This window comes from Pelodiscus sinensis, chromosome 9 (genome assembly GCF_052426305.1).
Source record: "Pelodiscus sinensis isolate ZL-2025 chromosome 9, ASM5242630v1, whole genome shotgun sequence".
Taxonomy (NCBI): domain Eukaryota; kingdom Metazoa; phylum Chordata; order Testudines; family Trionychidae; genus Pelodiscus; species Pelodiscus sinensis.
Window position 1 is genome coordinate 19,716,420 of NC_143060.1, and position 23,013 is coordinate 19,739,432.

Sequence of the window (23,013 nt, forward strand, 5' to 3'; positions counted from 1 at the left end):
TACAAAATCAGATCTTATTCTTGTATCATGCAAACACAGAGACCCACCTTATAATCTATAGCCCATAGGCTTCTGCATACTGGTAAAACCCAAAAACTGCAGGATCAGAAATGAATTAAAGCTTGGAGAACATGAAAAGAATAACTTTTGAAAGAGTGTTATTATGTTAAATGTTTAGTATCTGTAAACAATTATAGTATTCAGAGGTAACGTTTTAAATATGAAGCATAGCTATTTTAAATTATACCGGTTGGATAAAATGACAGAGGATCTACAAATAACATCCTGTAGTTTTCTTTTAAAAAGGTAAACATTATTTATAGACACATATATTTTGCTTGCATAAACGTGGTTATTTGTAGCTAAAGTTGCCAGCATTAAAAACTTTTTAAATGGCTCATACCATGAAATGTGCCCTTTCCTTGAAATCTGCCTTTTCCTAACATGTTTATTGTTTTTGTTTTTTCCCTTCAATAATACTTTAAATCAGTATTATGTCAATTGTCCCCTAAGCACCATTTCTTATTTTATTACAGCGGATTTTCAACTCCTTTGTGTATACTGAAAAAATCTCAAATGGAGAAAGTGAAGTTCAACAGGTAAGGAAACAATGGAATAACTAAAAACCCCTGGTCACCTATTAGGTGAAAGTGTTGGGTTTTTAAAGTGACACAGTCAACCTAAGTATCACAGTTTTGTCTGTATTTATTTTATTGACTATTCTTACATATGAAATCAGAATGAAAAGTTTTTATTTTGTACCCCTTTGGGTACAATTTCCCATGAATAATAAGGCAATTTATTTCTGTTTGTATGGGTCTTTCACTCAGCAAGAAAAACAAGCCTAGTATAGGCATGAGTTGGAAACAGGTATAATACTGATGCTGCTTTTCTTTAAAACATTAATTAGATTTCAAGTTGACTGTGCCCTTTAAATAATCTTCACTTTAAATGCATGTTCAGTGATCACTAACACATTAGCATTGTATATGCAGTGTTTTGTATGTGTGAGCTTTCAAATTTAATATTGAAGCTTACCTATTTAATGTGCAGATACAGGCAGTCCCCGGGTTACGTACAAGATAGGGACTGTAGGTTTGTTCTTAAGTTGAATCTGTATGTAAGTCGGAACTGGCATCAGCCGCTGCTGAAACTGATTAGTTTCAACAGCGGCTGAATCTGGACACCAGTTCTGACTTACATACGGATTCAACTTAAGAAACCCAGGCGTCCCCAAGTCAGCTGCTGCTGAAACTGATCAGCAGCTGATTCCAGGAAGCCCGGGGCAGAGCAACTCTGCAGGGAGACTGGGAGCAAAGCCTTGGAGCATGCCCGCAGCGGGACAGCCCAGGTGTGCCCGGGCTGTCCCGCTGCGGGCATGCTCCGCAGCTTTGCTCCGCGTCTCCCTGCTCACCAGGGAGACGTGGAGCAGCTTTTCTCCCCCCGGAGGACGGGGGTGGCGGGACTGCAGCGCATCTGGGCGTCCCGCCGCTCCAGTCCTCCGGGGCGAGAAAAGCCCCGTTCGTAACTGCGGATCCGACATAAGTCGGATCCGCGTAACTCGGGGACTGCCTGTATATGATTAGTTTATTACATCTGATTTGCATCACTCAAACTTTTGTCTGTTTATTTAAAATAATAGATTTGAAAATTCAACACATATTTAAGTTAAAAAAATAAAAACTTGAGTTTAATATTAGGTAATAGTAGAACCCCACACTAGTTACAGGAGACCTGGTGTGAGGATGTGGCCTCAGGGGCGGAGGGGGGCTGTTGCCAGGCAGCAGCAGTGGTCAGGGCCCCCGCCCCCCATACACGCTCACCGCTGTGGCCAGGAACCGCAGGGAGCTTACAGCTGTGGTCGGGAGCCACAGGGAACTCACCGCAGTGGCTGGGAGCCACTGCCCTCAGTATTCATGGATTTCACCATTCACGGTGGTGCCAGGAATGCATCCACCGCGAACGGCAAGGGTTCACTGTATTTCTGTTTTAATCCACTTTAGTGCATGAAACAAAAGTTATGCTTGAGTAAATATAAAGGTTAAAGGATCAATATAAAGATTGAATGAAAAAGATAAACCTAAGCTTCTAATTTTACTTTCAACTTGCTTATTCTCATAACTCTGTTTTATGCTAAAAGTGATCAATTTTGATAGAAGTGCAAACTTTGTTTTATGTAGCTGATCTAAGGCTTAGAAGAAAAACTGGCTTTTGATTCCCACTTAAGCCACTAACTCAATTATGTGACCTTGTGCAAGTAACATGACCTCCTTAGACTCCATCAAACCTATATTAACATTCAGTAAAACAAAACTGCCTCAGAGCAGAGCTTTCCCTGGGGGAAAATGAATTGCATTCAAAACATGTAAGTAATTTTTAATTTGGTGGCTGGATAGTTGTACTCTTTCAAGAGCATTTTACAACTTTGCATCAGCATATGCTTTTAAATCAGATGTCCAGATAAGTAAATGAACTCTCCAAGTAACATTAACTAAATTGAAGAAATTATCAGACACAAATTGCTTTCCAGGTCAAAAAGTTGAAATTGAGTTGTGCTTGAATTAAACTCTGGTTTCAGATATACACTTAAACTTTGGGCCGTTTGGAGCTCAATTTCTTCAATTTTCTCTAGTTCAAAGGAAATACAGTAATTTGGAAATGGCTGTGGTCATTCTTGAAGTTGAGTTAATATGTGAAAATGGAATAAGAAAAATTATTGCAATTTTTGGTACCATTTCAAAAAATTTTTGGTTTGGGAATGTTACTCAGTGCAGGAGTTGAAGTTAAGATGCTTAATATATCAGAACTTGACTTTCATGCCTTTTTATGATAATATGATTTAGTGACCCAGTATAAAAGTATACTTACTGGATAAAAGAAATAATTTATTAAAGATCATCCCAAGTGTAAGTAACACTGCCATAGTTTATGAAAACTGAAAGACTGGTAAAAAGGAAATGTTACTTTTCATCTTGGTGCTGCTTGTGAATACATGCAGATTGGTAAAGTTATATTGACTAATATGATAACACTGTTAATAGAAATAGCCATTTGAGATTCTAGTATATTATCCTGTCTCTGACAGTTGCCAATACTACACGCTGCAGAAGATGGTGGATAAACCCAGCAAGGTATATCATGCAATGCCATATGCTCTGTGGGAGAAGTTTTTTTCTTAGTATGAGTTCAAGGTTGGGTTGCATCCAGAATTGTAGATGATGTTGTTTATATGAATATTTAATTTTCTTAATGTATCCTGCTAAGCAGTTTGCCTCAATATTTTGTGTAGTCCACTCTATGCAATAAACATAACTCAAGATCATCTCATCTGAAGAAATGGATTTTGCCCACGAAAACTCATGATACTATATCTATATTTTTTTTGTTAGTCTCTAAAGTGCTGCAGAACTGCTCATTGTTTTTAAAAGTTGTTTTTATAGTTATAGACTAATATGACTACCCCGAGACATTTATGCATTAAATGTGTATGTAAACTTCCTGCCCTTCAATCCAGCTATGGAATCAGTTCCTTTGTACTTATAGGCTACGTCTACACTGGCCCCTTTTCCGAAAGGGGCATGTTAATTTCACAGGTTGTAATAGGGAAATCCGCGGGGGATTTAAATATCCCCCGCGGCATTTAAATAAAAATGTCCGCCGCTTTTTTCCAGCTTTTAGAAAAGCCGGAAAAGAGCATCTACACTGGCCCCGATCCTCCGGAAAAAGCGCCCTTTTCCGGAGGATCTTATTCCTACTTCGAAGTATTCCTTTGAAGTAGGAATAAGATCCTCCGGAAAAGGGCGCTTTTTCCGGGGGATCGGGGCCAGTGTAGACGCTCTTTTCCGGCTTTTCTAAAAGCCGGAAAAAAGCGGCGGACATTTTTATTTAAATGCCGCGGGGGATTTAAATATCCCCCGCGGATTTCCCTATTACAACCTGTGAAATTAACATGCCCCTTTCGGAAAAGGGGCCAGTGTAGACGAGCCCATAATGTGAGCAAGAAGGGCAAAATGTGATAGAAAGGTCTTCTAATTCCTTTGTTCAGTTCTGTACTGCCTCGGGATGTATTTTTCCTGAGTGATGTTTATCGGTTAGCTTTTACCTAGCAGCACTCCTCAGCCCATGCTCTGACATGGGTGGAGGGCTGCCTGGCTCCCAGCCTGAGCGGGCTGGAAGACGGCAGCCTCGCATGCGGAGGGAGTGTGTAATTAGCAGTAGGGGGAAGAGGGCTGCATGTGGGTTGGGAGTGAGTAGGCTTGTGCAGGGCGGAAGTGTCAGTGGGAGGATGGGGTGCCGCCTACCCCCGCAGCTATCCCCCCACGAGACTACCTACTCCCAGTCTGCACTGCCACCTCCCCCCAGCTGCTGCTTCCACCCCTTCACTCCAGCCCAGCCATAGTGAATGGAGTGGGGAGGTGCTCCAGGCCAGGTGGAAACTTCCCCTGCCGCATGTCCCTGTTTAATCAATTAACTGGTTAAACATAACCAATATTTAGCATGGTGTAATGTGGTGAAGAAGGAGCTTCGTAACCTAGCATAAGTTGAAATATCTTCAAAAAATGGGATATTTTGGTCATTTGTCTTTAGGGTTGCCAGATGGTTTCCCAAAAAATACTGAACCAAAAAAAACCAAACCCCACTCCCAGAAACAATTTGTTGGGGAGTCAGCACGGGGCTGACTGCATGTCCCAAGTGGTCTTCCATAGGACGCTGAGCCAGGGCCCAGGAAAACCAGAAAATATTGGACATTTTCTGAATTTTTTTGTTAGACCAAACGCAAAAATACCAGGCTGTCCAGTTCAGTACCAGACACCTGGCAACCCTATTTGTCTTTTAGAAAACTGTGTCTGTGGAAGATCTGTTTTTTTGTGTCTCTTTTTGTGATTGTAGAAGGGGGAGGCAGTTGTCCTGAAAAGCCACATGATGCTGTTTTGTTTCAGCCAATTAGAATGAAGAAAAAAATTAGAAAAGTTACTTATGTGGGCCAAGGTTTTGAAAAGTAAGACGTGACTTTGATTGCATTAGTTTTTGGATATCCAATTTGAGACACTTTAAAAGGGACTTGTTTTTTTTTTTCGTTTTTTTTCAGGAAGTGCTCACGCACGCCTGCTAAGTATGGGCCATTAGCTGTCTTCAGACTGGGCATTCAAAAATGGAATCAACCAAAAATCATTAGTTGTCTTGAAAAATCTATGCCATACCGTATATGGTATTAGAAAGAATGTGGCATATTGTGTAGTTCATTGTAAAGAACTTTGTTTCTGTATGGGCATGCACAAATGGGTATGCTTGTGTGCAAAATGTCCAAAATGGAGCAATTGTTATGGTAAGTTGAAGTTTCAGGCCCTAAATCCTCTTGACTTTGGTAAAGAAGGGCTCACTGGCTTTAATTTCAAGTTGAAGAATAATATTTTTCACTGCCATTTCTGGGTGGTCTGCACACCATATAAAAGTCACACAGGCTAAATTACATACATCAGATGGCTTTTGAAAGTAAAAAGTGTGCTTGGGAAATTCAGAAACTGAATTAGGTCTACTTTGTTGAAGCCTTCACTACACTTTTTTTTACTTGAGGGGGAAAAAAGATACTAGTTTAAACCCCAGCCACAGATGCACACATTAATTCTAAGTAGATACAAATAAATGTCTAAACATTGTAAGTAGTGTGATGAGTATTTAACTGTCACAGAAGAAAAATGAGGCCCCTATAGAGTATAATTACTATGCTTTAAAAGCTCAATATTGAAGTGGATAGAAGAATAATTGAGCAGTTCTCTTTTATTAATAACTTGGTCTTTTAAGCCTAATGAATCACGAGTACAACTGGAGTTTTATGAGTAAGAGAGTAATACATCCAATTGAGCATCTTGAACAAATGCAATAAAATGTAAGCAAATTAAGTCTCCTATCACGCACTCCTTTTGTGTATGTATGTGTCATTCATTAACATTTTCTTAAAAACTGGTGGCTGAAAGCAATGATTTATAGGTTTTCGTCAAGTGGGAACTTTTTTGGAAGGCCACTCAATTTTTATTTTAAAAGAAAACAAAGAACACCATGTAAATAATGGCATGTAAGTAAACTGAGGGAAAACTACAGCTGTTGGCCTTAAGGGCCAATGATTAACAGTCATCTGCCTTCGTTCCCCACAAAGAGTGATTTTAAGTTTAAATTTTGGACATTTTGTAACCTGAGAATCTAGAGCTGTCTATTTCTTAAGAATAATCTATACAGTAGGATTCCAGGAATGTCACTGTGAGTGTCACTCTGAAAGATAGAATGTCTGAGCTCACACAAAGCAATGGAGAAAGCTACAGGCCATAGCTGATAGCTCTTTTTGTTCAGTCGTCACTGAGATTCATGGTCTGTTACAATCAAGCTATTAAGTTCTCACTCATTTTTCTACTAGTGAAATATAACATTTTCCATGTTGAGGAGACAGTAAATATATGCCTCCATAATTGAGGGGAATGGCATCAGTGACTTCCCTGTAAAAAGAAATTGAATTGTAACTGAGTTATATGCATTAAGACAAGTTCTAATATTATAGTCATTAGACTGAGAGGTAAGGTAAGAATAAGAGTTTCTTCCAATGGATGATTTGAGTCGCATGTGACATAGACAATATTCTGGAGAGAATAGATAGATTTGCAGATGAGAAAGAAGCACATCTGTTCAAGATTATCAGACATCAGGGTTCCTGATGGTACAGAGAATGTGAGTCTAGAATCCAAAGTCAAAGTTCATAATGATACAGTTTTTATTGAGTGAAGTTTTGACCAATTTAAGATGTGTTGGCCCAAGAATTTAATAGCTTGACACTAGTGAATTGAAGAAAGAGTAGAGGATATAGTAATAGCATCTGAACTTTGAACGTACCTATATTGCCCCCATACACTCTCCTCATTCTCAACAAGCCCACTTTCAAACCTACCTTCCTCTGTAGCGGTGGCTTAATCTCTTTTTTTTTTTTTTTAAACTTAAAACTCCTTGACCAAAATGTTTATAATAGATGCCTCAAATTTGTCTCCCTCAGCTCTGTCCTGCTTCTGTTCTCTCCATGTCACTAATAATACTCACCAAGGGTTTAATGACTTCAAGACCCAGAAATCTGGCTAGGTGGTCTGCTCCTTGATTTTGCTGCTGCTTTTGATGGTGTTGACCACACTCTTTTTCATGGCAACTTGTCCCTTTTGTCTTTTGTGCCACTGTCCTCTCTTACATACTTCACTTTAATTAGCTTAGTGCCTCCTTTAATGGATCCATCTAGTCTGTGTATTTGTGTGAACCCTTCTGATTGCAGTATCTGATCACATCCTGTTTAAAGTTAGAAATAATCTCTCTCCATTATTCTTCCTTCACAGCTTCTTGTGTGAGTTTTGATGGTGTTGTTGGTTTGTGCTTTGTTTGTGATTTTTTTATTTTTATTGAGGGAAAGTGAAGTCAAAGAGAGGATTATTGTATTTTTATTGAACACAATGAGGTTAGCAATATGGCTTCTCTATAGCCTAGGTTCTCCTTTCGTCCCATGTCTCTGAGTTTCCCACAAATTCCTGTCCTAGGCCCTCTCTTCTTTTCCTGCTACATCTTAATTTTAGGTGATTTCTTCTGATCACATGACTTCAACTTCCATTTCTACCATGACCAATGTTCCTTCTAAGATTTTCCAACCATGTGCAGAGTGAGTTTTGGCTTGTGCACCAATATTGATTTCATGTGTGCTAGTTTCACTGTGGCACCCAGTTTATTAACATACACATGCATTCCTGTCTGCCAAAGCAGACTCCCTCTCCTGCCCTGTGCCATGCAGCAGTTCCTATTCCCAGCTGCTAGAGCAAGACACCTCCACATGAGGTAGGTCCCATACCCAGCCCAAGCTGACAGAACAGGCCTTTCCCCTTTTCCCTGCCACGCAGGCATGGCAGGTCCCAGCCCCCCGCCTCAGCGGTTCCCTCACCACGCCATCTCAGCTGGACTCGCCCACTGGAGCAGCCACCTGTCACGTGAGTACCTCTGCGTGGCTCTCCAGAGGATTGCATGAGGAAAGAATTTTTTGTTCCTTAGTAGGAACATTGGCCCTGACCATTTATAAATCTGCTTTGTCTCTCCTGATCTGTCTCCATCCATTCCGCCTCTGTTGCTCAGGCCTCTCCTTCTAGATGCCTTGCCATCAAACTAAACTTAAGCTGCTTAACACAGAGTTCCTGGCTTTTCCTCCCCAGCCGCCTCCGCTCCTTTCACTCCCTGTTACAGCTGGGGGAAAGTTAGTGGGAGGGGGAGGGTGTTAAAGACTGAATTGCAAACAAATGCTTGTTTGTCACTCTCTTGTGCCCCAGATGCCTTGGCAAAGGGAATGGTACTTTGTCTCTGCTGTTCCTGTAGATAGTGATGCCCAGCAGGGTAGGAGAGTGAGATGGGCTAGCTCAGTGTTTCTCAACCAGAGTACCTGTAGGAGTACTTGAGAGAAGTCTGAGGGGTACATCAACACAACTGAAATTTGGAGAAAACTGAATTTTTGTTTTAAGTTTTACGGCACTTTATTCCTTTTGTACTTTTTACACCCAAAAGTTTCATCTCCCACCCAACAGTGATTAAGTTGTTTAAACAAATGTGTTGCAATGGTAGGAAAAAAATTGTGTCTGAAAACTGTAGGTACTGGGGGTACTTATAATTTTGTTTTTAAAAAGGTACTTTATAAAAAAAGGTTGAGAAACACTGAGCTAGCTTATGCACTACTGTTGATTCTGCTGTCACAGCTGGGTCAGAGCAAGGAATTTTATGGAACATGCAGTTAAGATTGTTAATGAAACGCAGAACCTGCAAAATTGAAGGCAGTCTTTGTGCTTTTCCCTCCATTGTATAAATGTATTCAGTATGAGATGCTGTTAAATAAGCAGGACCATATGAAAAGATACACAAGCTCATCTATAGGATTTTCTAGCACTTGGCTGCAGAGGATAACTGACATGGGCATCCCCTTTGGTGCATATTATGGAAGGAGCACTTAGCAATTTTACATGCTACTTGTATCAGTCTGCTTGTGAGAAAGGGCAGGAAGTGTGTTACTGTTGTATAAACAAGCCATCATGTCAGACTTACTGTAGTACTAAGCTCTAGGGAAGGTATTAGCATGGTTCCATAGGATACATAACATTTTAGAGATAGCAGACTTTTCCTAGATCTTCTCTTTGCAGTCCAACCTGTCATCAGATAGGGCAAGAGTAGCTTTTCTAAATCCAAGAGAGAGTTAAGGAAAGAGATCAGATACAGTTCGGCAAGATACAGATACAGCATAGCTTCTGAGGAATATAATAAAATTGTTATGGTTGAAGCAAATACCCTATTTTTCTAGTTTGAATCCAAACATGGGAACTTTTTTTCACAACAGCTAATAATTGAAGTTGATGTATTTTCCTGCTACCATCCAAAATTTGACTTCACACCTCTTTTAAAAGAAATCAGTATGTTTGTGCTTGGCTTTCCATATTGCATTCCAAACTCATTTGCTGTGTAAGAATGCAGAACATAAAACTTTGTTCTAAAAATCTCAGTAAAGGATTAAATCATGCATGACCCAACCAAAGTAAATTAGACACTGACTGAAGCTCATAGACCTTGGGAAAATTAGTCTTACGGATCAGGTGTCCAGTTTCCAGGCCAAGTTGGCTTGTCGGGGAACAAAGGGAACAAAACAACACATGCACACAGTATAAAAATGCTAGGAAATGGGCTGTTGAAGCCTCCTTCATTGAACTTTCAGATTATGGATTCCTTTGTAGCTGGGGTTCTTGTTCCATATTCAGACTGAAGGCCAGCAGTTCTGGCCCCTACATCGGAGTGTTCTTCATCTCTAATAGTCTTCAGTGTACTCACTTTCCCTGCAGCTATTTGGTTTTATAACTCTTTAGATACCCAGGAGGCTTGCAGCTAGCCTGTTGAAATATATACTGTAACTCCTCTAAAGCTGCCCCAGGTCCAGCCTTTCTTTGCTTCTTCCCTTGGCCACCTGCCAGATAATTCACTCAGGGCTCTCCTTTCAAAATTCTTGGATACTTCACAACTTCATTACCTTTTCCTTTTCCAAGTGAATTTTATAGTGTAACTATCTAAGCCAGAGGTTGGCAATAAGTGGGCCGTGGTTTGCCAAGGTTAGCCCCTGGCTGGCCACCAGTGCTTTATTTATCTTCACCTCCGCAGATACGGCTGCTTGAAGCTCCCTTTGGCCATAGATCGCTGTTCCTGGCCAATGGGAGGTATCGGAAGTGGTGCCCTGGTCCATGCTGCTTCTTGCAGCTCTCATTAGCCAGGGATGGTGATCTGTGGTGAACAGGAGCTTCAAGTGGCCATACCTGCAGAGGTGCAGGTAAATAATTTGCTGGAAGCCCGCCAGGGATAATCTTGGTGAACCACCTGCAGCCTGCGAGCTAGTTATTTCCCACTGCTGATTTAAGCGATGGAAAATTACACCATAGTGTCTGTTCCAGTGTTTTTTCCCCTTCTCCACCCAATGTTAGAATCGACACCTTTTTACAGACACCAGTTCTACATAGCAGTCCCCTTCCTTAGGGGAGATACCTGATGCATGTTACAAAATATGTTGTTGGCATTTAATAAATATCAAAGAGCTGCTTTGCTATCACACTAATGATACATGAAATAAAGGGTTTTTCATCATATGGAGCATTTCAATCAAGACTAGATATCTTTCTTAAAAGATGTGCTGGAGCTTAGCTAGAAGTTGTAAGCTTGGCGCAGAAATGTGTGGGTGAGGTTTTATTGCCTGCGTTAGGAATCAGAAGGGTAAAAGACAACATTAGATCATCTCACTAGATCTCTTGTACATCACAGGCCAACAACACCATTCACACACTAAATTCAACAACCATCTGGACATCAGAACAAGTGTATATATTCTTGATGTTATAGTGCCACACCTCCTCCCTTTTTTTAATCTTGCTTGTTCATACTGAACATACAAAACCCTCCATACCAATATTCTAGTCATGAGGTTTACCCCAAATTTCTGTGATGCCTGTTAAACAATAATTTAGCCTATGTTCTAAAACTTTGAGTTCTTCCTATTTATTCCCCGTTCCTTGCACTGTACATAGACATCTAAATTGTTGAGCTGATTCCCTGACTGATTTCCCTTTTGTTACTTTTCTGGGCCTATTGTAATATTTCATTTCCACCCCTAAGCTTTCCAATAAGATCGCCTTTTGTTATACTTACCTTTTCTTAATGCTTCCTTCCACACTGAAACAAACCCCATTTTTCTTATCTTTTTGCAAAAGTATAATTGTGTGTGTGTGTGTGTGTGTGTGTGTGTGTGTGTGTGAGAGAGAGAGAGAGAGAGAGAGAGAAAGCAAGCATGAGAACACTTCTCTGCCTTTATTTTATTCATCAGAAATTAGATTGGTAATTTAGTAACTAAGATCTTTGGTAGCTTTTCCTTTGAATGAAGCCAAAAGAGGAAGGAAAATAAGTGAGTTTCAGACTTAGTTTAAATTATATTGTGGACCTCAGATATTCATCATTGATCTATCATCTCACTGTCTAGTCTTGTCTCTTTCACTGTGATCTTCTCCTTGAGGTACTTTGGCTCTAGGCCTCTGTGAATTTTCTATCTCATACCACACAATGCCCCACCATGTCAGAAAATTGTTTGCAAATGGAAGCTTTCTGTATGATCATAGTCAACTCTTTTCTAGGCCTCATCCATAAAATATGGGTGATAATACTGGTAAATTGAAGGAGGTGTTGAGTAGCTTAGAAAAATGAGTGTGAACTATGTAAATTATATCAGATGGTGAGTGGAATCCCTGTGTTTGCTACAGACAATCCTGCAAATGTTTGTCAGACCTATAGTCTTTGGTGAATATACAAGAGGGTAGATGCTCATAGGGACATGGGGTTTGTTGCCAGTTGAACTGCTAATATAAAAAAGCAAATTCTACAACAAAAATTCTCTATATGCTGTATGTGTGCAAAAAAACTTTCATGAATTTTAATTTACATAAGTGTTTTACGTATCAGAGGGGTAGCCGTGTTAGTCTAAATCTGCATAAACAATGAGAAGTCCTGTGGCACCTTATAGACTAACAGATTTACTGAAGCATAAGCTTTCGTGGGCAAAGACACGCTTCATCAGATGTCAAAGGGGTCTTTGCCCACGAAAGCTTATGCTCCAATAAATCTGTTAGTCTATAAGGTGCCATGGGGCTTTTCATTGTTTATAAGTGTTTTATGTAAGTTTTATTTCTACAAGTTGCTTCTTTTAATTTGTTACAATTAGTTGCATCATTCATTTTATCAACAGACTCAAACCTCTCTCTGCTCCCCATAATTTTTAATACTGAATGAAAGCTCCACCACAGTCATTTAATTGTCCAAACTGAGAGAAAAATATTATGAAGATGGTATGGAAACATGTTAATTTAGAAATTGGGCTTGTATATTTTGTGGGAAGGCTAGCTATTCCAGTATTATATTTAATAAGCTGATGAATACAGATAATCAAAAAGAAAATTGTCCTGAAAATGAAACAGGGGAAAGCCCTGCTCAGCTACTTAATATCTGACAATTGAAAGAACTGTAATAGAGTTAGATACATTACATGGAGGAGGCAATTAGTATGCCTCTGGTATGGTAGTAATAAATCATTCTACAAAACCAATTAGATATAATTGTACAAGCATTTCATTTGAGCAGTATTCTGTTAAAAACTAAGTTCCTTGGAGACCTGTAATTAAGCTGTAAGTATTTGATGGAGCAATGGAGACAAAATCACTGCTGTTGTCACTGTAGGCCTTATTATTCATATAAGTAAGTAAATCATGATGAAATGTTCTGTTAGTAATAGTTAGGAAAGACATTTCTCTGTCCTGGAGATCTGAACTGACCAATGGCATTTCTCAATGCACAGATTTACTCGTGTTGCCAAGTCATTTCTTTCGTTGAGATGTTGGAGTTGGAAGGGAGCAAAATGATGTACATGTAGTAATTGAAGAACTTTCTTTAGCTCTGAAAATACAGTTAATTAAACTGTAAAATGAAATTAATTTGCTACTGGCAATAAACTTGCCCTTACATTCAGAATGCACTCTGGAGAGGATATACAGTCATGGATGTTACCGAGTGCACCAAACAAAATCATGCTCTCGGCACCTCATCCATTTCCATTGACTTCAGTGGCCTTTGGATCTTCTTCCTAGCACATGTGATCAGGACTCATCACAGAATTTGGTGTGCTGGTTGAATCATTAATTACCCTAGCCAGGGCCAGGTATTGACGGGAAATGCAATATGAATGCTGATCTATGCCTCCACCCTCGATGACACTCTGATGGCAATTTAAAGGGCCAGGAGCTCTGGGCTGGGAGTCTGAGGACCTTTTGACTCGCCAAATCATGGGGCAATTGACTCTTTTGTCCTCCCCCATCAGCAGGCTTGCTCCTGCCCTCCTCCCCGGGCTGACAGGCTAAAAGCAAATGACACAGGGGCCTGTGTGATGTTACTTATTATTAGTATGTGTTCCTTATGAATAAAAAAAAATTGTAATGATGTTTATTACACTTCAGGGGGCTACAAAATTCCTTAAATTAGAGAAATGGAAAGTGAATGGCCAAAATGACCAAATAGAGCATGTTAAAGTTAAGCACCTAAGTTCAGCCGGAGTTCCTATTTGTTAAGGCACCAATCACACACATCTGCCATTGAAATCAATACATGTTTAGGGCCCTAAATATGGATATAGGTGCCTAGCCTTAAGTGTTCATGTTTACATAAGATCAGCCATCCTGGGTCAGACCAAAGGTCCATCTAGCCCAGTACCCTGTCTGCCGACAGTGGCCAATGCCAGGTATCCCAGAGGGAGAGAACCGAATAGGCAATCTCTCTTCTGACAAACAAAGGCTAGGGACACCATTCCTTACCCATCCTGGCTAATAGCCATTAATATTTATTTGTTTAGTTTAATATTCATTTTGACCTTCTCAGAAAAAAATATTTGAAATTCTTGTGGTAGATGGTAAATGCAGCAGCAGTATCCTTAAGCACTGCACAAAGGATCTGATCCAACTCTGACTGACGCAGTTGAAAGACTCTCACTGATTTGAAAGCATTTGATCAGGTTCTGTCCTAGAAGACGTGAGGAGTAAAATATGAGAAGGAAGCTTGGGTAACTTTCACAGGCTGAGAGCTATGTACCGGTTTTCATTTAAAACAAATGAAGGTAGTCTGATTCACTACTTTTAAGAGACAAGATGAGTGAGGGAGTATCTTTTATTGGACCAACTTCTGTTGGTGAGAGAAACAAGCATTTGGGCTTTCACAGAGGTCTCCTTCAGGTCTGGGTCCAATAAAGAAGTTGGTCCAATAAAAGGTATTACCTGACTCATCTTGTCTCACTAATATCCTGCAACTAACATAGCTGCAACAACAAACACGTCATTATTTTTAATGCATTTTAAAAAATAGTTCCACAGTGCAAAATTAGCATTTCATGATGTCTGGTTCAACTGGAGCTAAATTAACATGGCTGAAAAGTGAGAAATTCTTGGGTATCTGTTGCAAGACAGTAGCTATATTTTATCATTTTGTATGTATTGCTTTGGATGGCCATGCTATGACTCACATGATGACTACTTGAATCTGCACAGTGAAAATAAGTGATATGTTGCATAAAACCTGGAATTTTAACTTTAATGTATGCCGTTTGTTTTTCTGCTAACACAGACTCATTAGCATGGCAGAAGATAGTGCAAAAAGCCTTTGATTTAATTTTAAATATTTTTGCTTTCAGCTGGCAAAAAAGATTCGGGAAAAGTTTAACCGTTACTTGGATGTGGTAAATCGCAACAAGCAAGTAGTGGAAGCTTCATATACTGCTCATCTGACATCACCTCTGACTGCAATCCAAGACTGCTGTACTATTCCACCGTCTATGATGGAGTAAGTGTTTAGTCTAAGATTACTTAATGCTTTCCAATTAAATCAAGCAAAAGGAAAGACTGATAGTTCAGGATTGCAATAAGGTCTGTTGTCTGCCATTTTTGTGGTCACTGGAAAATGGCAAGACAATAGTCCTGATCCTGCTCTTACTAGTATTGTTAGACCAGATTGTGCCACTCTTAGTCACGTCTATATGTATGGAGATCAATCTTCTGGCATTCGATTTAGCAGGTCTAGTAAAGACACACTAAATCAAATGCTGAGGGTGCTCCTGGTTGGTGCCAATACTCCTCACAGTTGCAAGAAGTAAGAGAAGACAACAGAAGCATTTGTTCCTATTGACCTCCCATTGTGAAGATGGCACCAAGCTTTGCTTAGGGTATGTCGATTCTAGCTACTTTGTTTACCTTAAGTTGTGTACCTTAAGCCGACCTTGTGGGTCTAGTATAAACCTTCCCTTAGGCTTTGTCTACACTTAACAGTTTAAAGAACAGCCACAACAGTGCTTTAAACTGGGATTCATTGTGGAGTACAGTACTCTTCAGTGTAGTAGTAATGAAATGAGTAGTTGACAAAATGGCAGTTCTGGTTTTCAGTATAATAATTTTCTCTGTAATGAAATCATTGGCTGATTTTTTTTTTTGAAGTCTCATCTTCTATATTTTTTTGTGGGTGTAAATAATGAAAAAAGTCATTTTTGGGTGGTTATAAAGTGTAATAGAAAAAGTTCAATGCAGAGTTCTTTGATTTTGAACCCCACACTGGATTAAACAGTCTTTCAGGAAGAGAAAGATGTGTTGGATTAATGTATGTTAACAACAGTTTTTGCAAGCAGCATTTATTAGAAACATCTGCCCCTAATGACAATGTGTCCAGATTTGTAGAGGTATCACATTAACATGTATTTATTTAGTAACAAAATATAGTAATAAAATGCAATTATACAACATATTCAGATGTCTGGGCACAGCTATAATCCATGGAGATGGCATGGTTTCAGGTGTGTTGGAAAACATTATTTGTTTTGTGTGTATTTATTTAAACAGGAATACAGGCCCCAATCTCAACATGATTAGGCCCCAGATGGCTACAAATCTATACATATATTTTAGAGATTTGCACCTCTTATCTGTCTGTGAGTCCATCTGTGTTTCTGTTTGCGAGTCCATTTGTTCAAGAACACGTCCTAAACGGTTACAGTTCGGGCAACCAAATTTGATATGCAGCTTCCTTTTCTCCTAACATAAAGCAAGGTTAGGGTTTGGTTGTGCCAGGAAAACAGGATGCGCCTGGAATTCAATTGTTTTCCATAACATGGAAAAGCAGGGGGCTGATGAGGGACAGCAATACTATACAGTGACCTCTGGGGGCAGCGAGCGTGGGGGACAGTTATGCTACAGAGTGGTCAGTGTGTGGCCCCTTTTACATCAGTGGTGTTTGTGAAGCAAATTTGGTGGTCTCAGTCCATTTCCTAGTGGACAGATCCCCACATCGAAATACTAATTTAACTAGTTATTCATATTTTATCAGACTCAGTAAAAAGGCCAAGGATAGAATAGAATGGAAACTTGAGCTACCTCCTCATCTCTTAGAAATGAGTCCACCAATCAACTGCGTTTTATGTTGGGGGGTGAAATGGAGGTGGTGTGGTGAAACTCAAAAGCCCATTGCCTATGTTGCATAGTCATTGTTAATCAACAAAGGGCTTCTGTCCCCAGTGGTGTCTTGGCACATTTTATATGCTCTAAATTTACTTCACCTTTGTCCTCACAAAATGAGTGAGTTTAGAACAAGTTGGAACCTCAAATCTATAACCATGAAAAATGTTCATATATATCATTAAAAATTCCTCATAGCAAGTGATTTAAGAAAAATAAATAGCTAATAAAACATAGAAAAGGTAGGTGAAAGGATTCTATTTAGAGAACATCTCCTAAAGGCTCAAAGATAAGCTCTCTGATACTTAAATGGGCACAATAAAACTGAACCAGTTAAGTGGTTCCTAGTTGGTTGTCTGCTGTTGTTTGACAGGGTCAATTCTATGGAGAGTGCTAAACTGAATATAAAATGCAGGACTATGTAGCACTTTAAAGACTAACAAGATGGTTTAAAGTGCTACGTAGTCCTGCATTTTGCTTCAGCTACACCAGACTAACACGGCTACATTTCTATTACTAATCTGAATATATAATTACAACCCTGGGGCCAGGATTATTATGCAAAACTATGCAACTACCTTAACTCCACAGCAGATCTCCACAGGTGTCAATAAAAGGTGTACAAAGAAAAGTAGTAAAACATAACTTTTTTTAGAGTAAAACTTTGTTTTCATTAATGTTACCATTTTAACTGCCTTATTGTCAAATTAAGCATCATTCACTGAGAGAACATCTTTACTTTTATGAACATTGATTTCTGCCCTATATTTCTTTTCCGTTTACTCACTCACTCACTCACTCACTCACTCACTCACTCACTCACTCACTCACTCACTCACTCCCAATTCCATTTTTATGGGCACCAGTCCTCTTTTTCACCTAATTTACTAATATGATCAGCAAAGGAATGGTTAATGCTTGACACTTAAGGTGGTGGAATTGGGTCTTAGAGTTAACACCCCAATTTCATGAACAGGGAGGTGAGAAAGTTCACAACTGTCAGAGACATTTGTTTCAGACTGTCTACTATTTGAAGAGTAAGGAACTCAGCTACCTCTGTTCTAAAATGTGCTATCGACCTATAAACCCATAAGAAGTGAGGAATCCATTTCTGTGTTCTGCAAGAACAAGACATGTTTATGAACTCAGACTTAGTATATTTTCTCTGTCAATGAAAAGTTTTACATTGAAATTCTAGTTTACTTGCTAATAAGGATGTTAATTTATTTTAATCAACTAATTGACTAGTCGATTAGTCGATAAGCAGGAGAGCTGCAGCAGGGTTAGCTCCTGGCCCTGGGAGCTAACCCCACTGCAGCTCTGCCTTTTTAATGTGTTAAAGAGTCTGTTGGCTCTTAATATATTTAAAAGGCTGAAGCACAGCAGGGGGGACCTGGCGCAAGCCAGGACAGCTGATTCCTGGCTTGCTCTGGGCCCCCACACTCCCTCTGCCTCTTCTGCCCTGACCCCGCCCTCCTCCGCCCCCCCCCCGTGGAGACTGTGCTGGGAGGAATCAGCTTTTAAGATTTACCCATTTTTGTTAGTGACAGTTTATCTTTGGCATTGAAAGTCACTGTAAGTTTTAGTGATAACATCTAAGTTTTCTTTATACTCCTGTGGCACAGGCTTGGGGTGCAGGGTCAGGGTGGCGGTATGGGTTCAGGAGAGGTTTCTGGCTTGGGGAAGGATGTGGGAGGGGTTGCAAGGTCTGGGAGGAAATTGTGTCCTGGGAGAAGCAGGAAAAGAGGGTGTAGAGGGTTTGGGTGGTAACATAGGGCAGGGGAATAGGGTGTATAGTCAGGGAGGGATATGTGTGCAGGAAAGAATTCTGCCCTGGGGACGGGTGTAAGAGAAGGGTGCAGGGCCTGGGAGGGATTGTGACCTGGAGAAGGTGGGCAGAGGGGATACAGAGAGTTTGGGTGATGGCCTGAGGCAGGTAGTTGGGAGGAAAGAGGGATGGGATGCCAGAGGCAGGCTCTGGCTGGGAGGCACATACCTAGGCGGCTCCCAGCAAGCAGCTCTGCAGGAACCTGAGACAGGCTCCCTGCCTGTGTGCTGGGTGGGCTGCTCCACGTGGCTCTGCTTCAGCACAGGAACGGAGGAAAGAGGGAGGCTTTATTCACTGCCCTTGCCTTCAGTAACATTTCTCAGCTCCTATTAGCCAATAGGAGCTGAAGGATTTTTCTAGGGGACAGGGACAGAGTGCAAAGATTTCTCCTCCTGGCCCAGACTACATAGCAATTAGCAGCCTGCCATTTATAGCGGCTGCAAGTGCTGTGTAGTAAGGGTGCTGGCAAGGCAGGTGAGGGCCAGATGCTGCGGCTTGGAAGGCTAAATCTGGCCTGCTAGCCGCCTCTTGCCCACCCCTGTTTTAGGGGGTGTTTTGTTCTGGGAAGTAGCTTGACATCTGTGTGCTATAGAGAGTAGTGGTGTGTTTTCCCTTTTCTCTCGTAAGGTTTGTAAATTGTGTGTTATATGAGTGACCAGTTTTACTGGCATATTTCTAAATGTGCTTGATATTTTGAGAGCATGTATGGTTCCTCCTTTGCCAAGAAGCTTCTTTTTACGTGTAGTGTCTGTTTGGAGAAATAAAAACATACAATAGTAAATAAAAACAGTCATGAAGCATGACATGGCATAGGAGGCTGGCAAAATTCCATTGTATTGAATTTACAAAACATTGGCGTGTGCTGGATCATCACACCTCAGGAGCTCGGTTGTGGCCAAGTTGCCCTTGAACATGTCAGATGGTACCAATTGACAATGAGTGAAGAAATGGCTCTAACTTCCCCAGTGGGCCAGCATGGATATCATTTCCAGACGTGGCGGCGCTAAAATACCCTGTATGGGCAACTTGTGCGACATGGCAGTTAGAGCGCCATGCAGAATGCAGTTCAGAAGTGCATTGCCACGCCCCCTCTGAGTAAGATGTCACTCCCTGGAGATTGAGTTTGGGAGGCAGGGGAGACTTGTCCTCGCTGGTCCTGTGCCTGCATCTCCTCTCACTGCCTGGGGAAGAGGGTCAGCTGCTGTTGGACATAATGCGAGGAGCACCAAGGGCTGGGAGTCCTGGTGCCATGCGTCAACACCATCATCACTCCGCCTGCCAGAATCATGCCTGAAAGATGTAATCCACTGACACTATGAGGAGAACCTGAAGCAGAAACTGGATTAGGGCAAGGTATTTGAGATAACCAGCAAGCACTTCCTCCCCAGGGACAGCTTCACCTGATTTGCCAATTGACGGTTTGTCCACAGGATCCGACCCAACTGCATTCCCATCAATGGGGCTGTCCAACAAGTGGCGCATGTGGTACATCTTCAACAACAAGACTCTACCCCACGGTCCTGTGTGGTTTCCAGACCCACTCCAGATCCTGGCAGCTCCGCCACAACACCATCCAGGACCCACTGGTCGAAGCCCTCCCACCAACTCTGGGTAGCATCACTGTCAACTCATTTGTTCCCAGTACAGACAGCCTGCTGCAACCCTACATAGTGGTCACCAGTGAGGAGAAGAAGAAGGTCATGCTGGTGGATGTCATGGCTACTTTTGGGAAGAGGACCCCGGCCTTCTGCAAAGCCTGAGCACAGAAGATTGAGAGACAGTCAGGGAACATCATCTGTTTTCTTTGCTGACAGACAAGTGCAACGTGAGAACGCCAACGAGGGACACAGACGAACAACTGAGACCAACAACGAGAGACGCGGTCAGGGAAATCCCTTCCTTCCTTCCCTGATGGACTATGTATCTTTTTCACAGAAGAACCGCAAGAGACTGACAGACCTTGGGGGACACTCTGCCGAGGGAGCGTTCCACCCATGCACCTATGCGCTTCTACCCCCACAAACTGAGACTGTTTATCCTTTATGTGTAGCATCCCCAAGAACACTTATGCCCTGATTCTTGAAAAACCTACCCACCTTTATCTGAAACAATGTGAGTTCCACTTACTATGTATCTCGTTAACTATATTAACCTATCCTTGTATTCTCCCACAACCCAAGCTTGGCCCCAGATAAACTATTTCTTAGTTTTTCACTTGTCTCTCATATAACTCTTTTCGAATCATTCACTTTAAAAAAAATCTTTTAATCTGCTTGGAGTAAGAATTATATTGAGGGCATATTGCCCAAAGGGTATTTCTGGCTCAGATCTTTGAGGTTGATTTCAAAGCCTGTTGTGCCTTTATGACTTTTTCTTAATGCACTCCCTAAATTTTAGGACAGCCGCTGTGGTAAAACTTACATATTTTCAAGTATTACAGGTTACTGCAGTGTAATCTGATTTAATTGCACCTTCCTGACTCCTGGTTTATTTGTAGTGCCTTAGGTACCCAATATGTCTGGGTTGGCTAGAAAAAAAATATAGAAGGATAATTATTATATTTGCCAATTTTATTTTTCCTGTGATCTTTTATAACAGTCTAAACACATCACCCCACAGTATGAATGATCCTGCATTGTAGTTATAATTTATTTTTAGGACATCAAGCCATAAGACCCCCCCTTCCACAAGGGATATGACACCATTTAATGCTTCCCTATTTTTCTTTTTGTGGTGGTAAAGGCAGTAGCATAACCTAAGCATCTTGACTAGTGTAGAAGAACTCTAGAGAAATCCAATTAAAGGATTAAATTATTACCAGGCACTGTTAGAAAGCATAGCTGTTTAAGTGCTGTGTGTAATCAGAAGCCAAATTGTTAGCATTTATTTTTATAGTGGATTTTCCATATATTTCTCCTCTGACCTTTTGTAAATTCAGTACTGTGGAATTTTACTAGCGTCTTGTGGAAAATTGGAATGAAATATTGGTAACCGGCTATTATGAAAAAAATAAGTAATGGAACAGTCAGGGATGTTTGTGTGTGTGGGTGAAAGAGGAGGGTGTTATTTTGACTAAGATGGATTAAAGTGTGACAATTTATGATTGGTATATAAACTTGACAATCTGAGCATTGGATTAGATGTAAAATTGCTATATTGCTTAATATGAGTGAAAACAAGCATACAGCAATCAGGTAATAAAAATAAACCAATAAAAAGGAAATAGAACCAATAAAATTGGAAATTCACCATAAAATAAGCTTGACATTTTAGTCTCTAAAAGTAGTGAAAGATGACAATGAAAACAATGTGAAGTTTATTGCCTTTATGTATCACTGTAGATAAAGTTCATATCCTGAAGAGTCCAAATGAACTACCTTTATAACAATGTGTGAGGAAGTCTGATATGAACAGATGGTTTAACAGAGGCTTGTTAAACCATAATTCTTGTGTAATGTTTAAGATTTCTAGAATTGCTCTAATATAGGATTTATTGAAAAACTACTACACATTGCTTTCTAAGACACCTCACAAGTAGTATTTTTGGATTTTTAATTTGTATTTTATTGTACTTGCAATGTACATTTGAAAATATATTTCTCATCTGACCCCACCACCCACTGTATGACAAGTGCAGCTGTGGGCTGTTTACATTTAACAGCAGTGGCAGCGCTACTACTCAGCTGGCATTAATGTACCAGGATCATGGAACGACTGTATGACACAATTCAAAATACAATGTGTTGGGTTACTGCTGCTGGCCTGTCGGAAGGGGGAACACATAATACTATTTCTTCCACTTGAAGCCCTCCGTCTATATGCTATTTTATTCTCTGTAGGTTCTTCCCCACACTCAACACTGTAGTATCTGAGTGCTTTCCAGTACTGCAGTAGCGACATGACTGACATGCTGTCGTGTTTGTTCATTCAATCTCTCCCCAGAGGGAAGTGTGTGCAGAGGAATATTTGTTTTGTGCGTGCGCGCTCTCTCTTTTTCTCTCTCTCTCACACATGGACACATGCACGTTCTACTTCATGTCATATCACCAAGGCAGAGCAGTAAGTGGCTGTTGAGCAGTTTTGGCACCACTGTCTCCAAATGTTCTAATTCAGCAAAATGCCAGAGCATTGCTGAAGCCCATCCCTATTTAGCAAAGCCTTTAAGCATGTGCTGATGATGTTAGTGGGATTTAATCACATAAAATGAAATACACAGCTAAGTGCTTAGCTGAATAGAGATGGAGTTCTGAATCAGAGTCACAGAGCACCTCGTATCTTTCTTCTCCATTCTTTGTGTTATCTCTGCTTCTGGCCCAGTTCCTTGTATTCATCGCTGCCCTTCAGCAAGGTTTAAATACAGAAGAAAATAGCTGTATGTAATAGTGGTGGTGGTGAAAGGGTTATGCAGGTGCATCATATGCAGACCAATTTTTCTGCAGTGGTTTGATTCAGACAGTACATGAAGGCACACAGAAAACCCACAGACATTCATGAGCATCTTTCCGAGGCTCATATAGATCAGTCCTAGATTCTCTGTGGTGCGTCTACACTACACTGTTATTTCGAGATAATGAG

At 40.6% G+C, this 23,013-nt stretch overlaps 1 protein-coding gene across 1 annotated transcript in view; it reads left to right on the forward strand.

The window, feature by feature from the left end:
- The window catches only part of CACHD1 (cache domain containing 1), a 191,296-nt gene that overhangs the window by 71,582 nt on the left and 96,701 nt on the right, over positions 1-23,013 (forward strand). The window contains exons 2-3 of the mRNA XM_006125035.5: positions 537-599; positions 14,804-14,952. Coding sequence (XP_006125097.2) covers positions 537-599; positions 14,804-14,952 — 212 coding nt within the window. The remainder of the gene's footprint in view (positions 1-536; positions 600-14,803; positions 14,953-23,013) is intronic.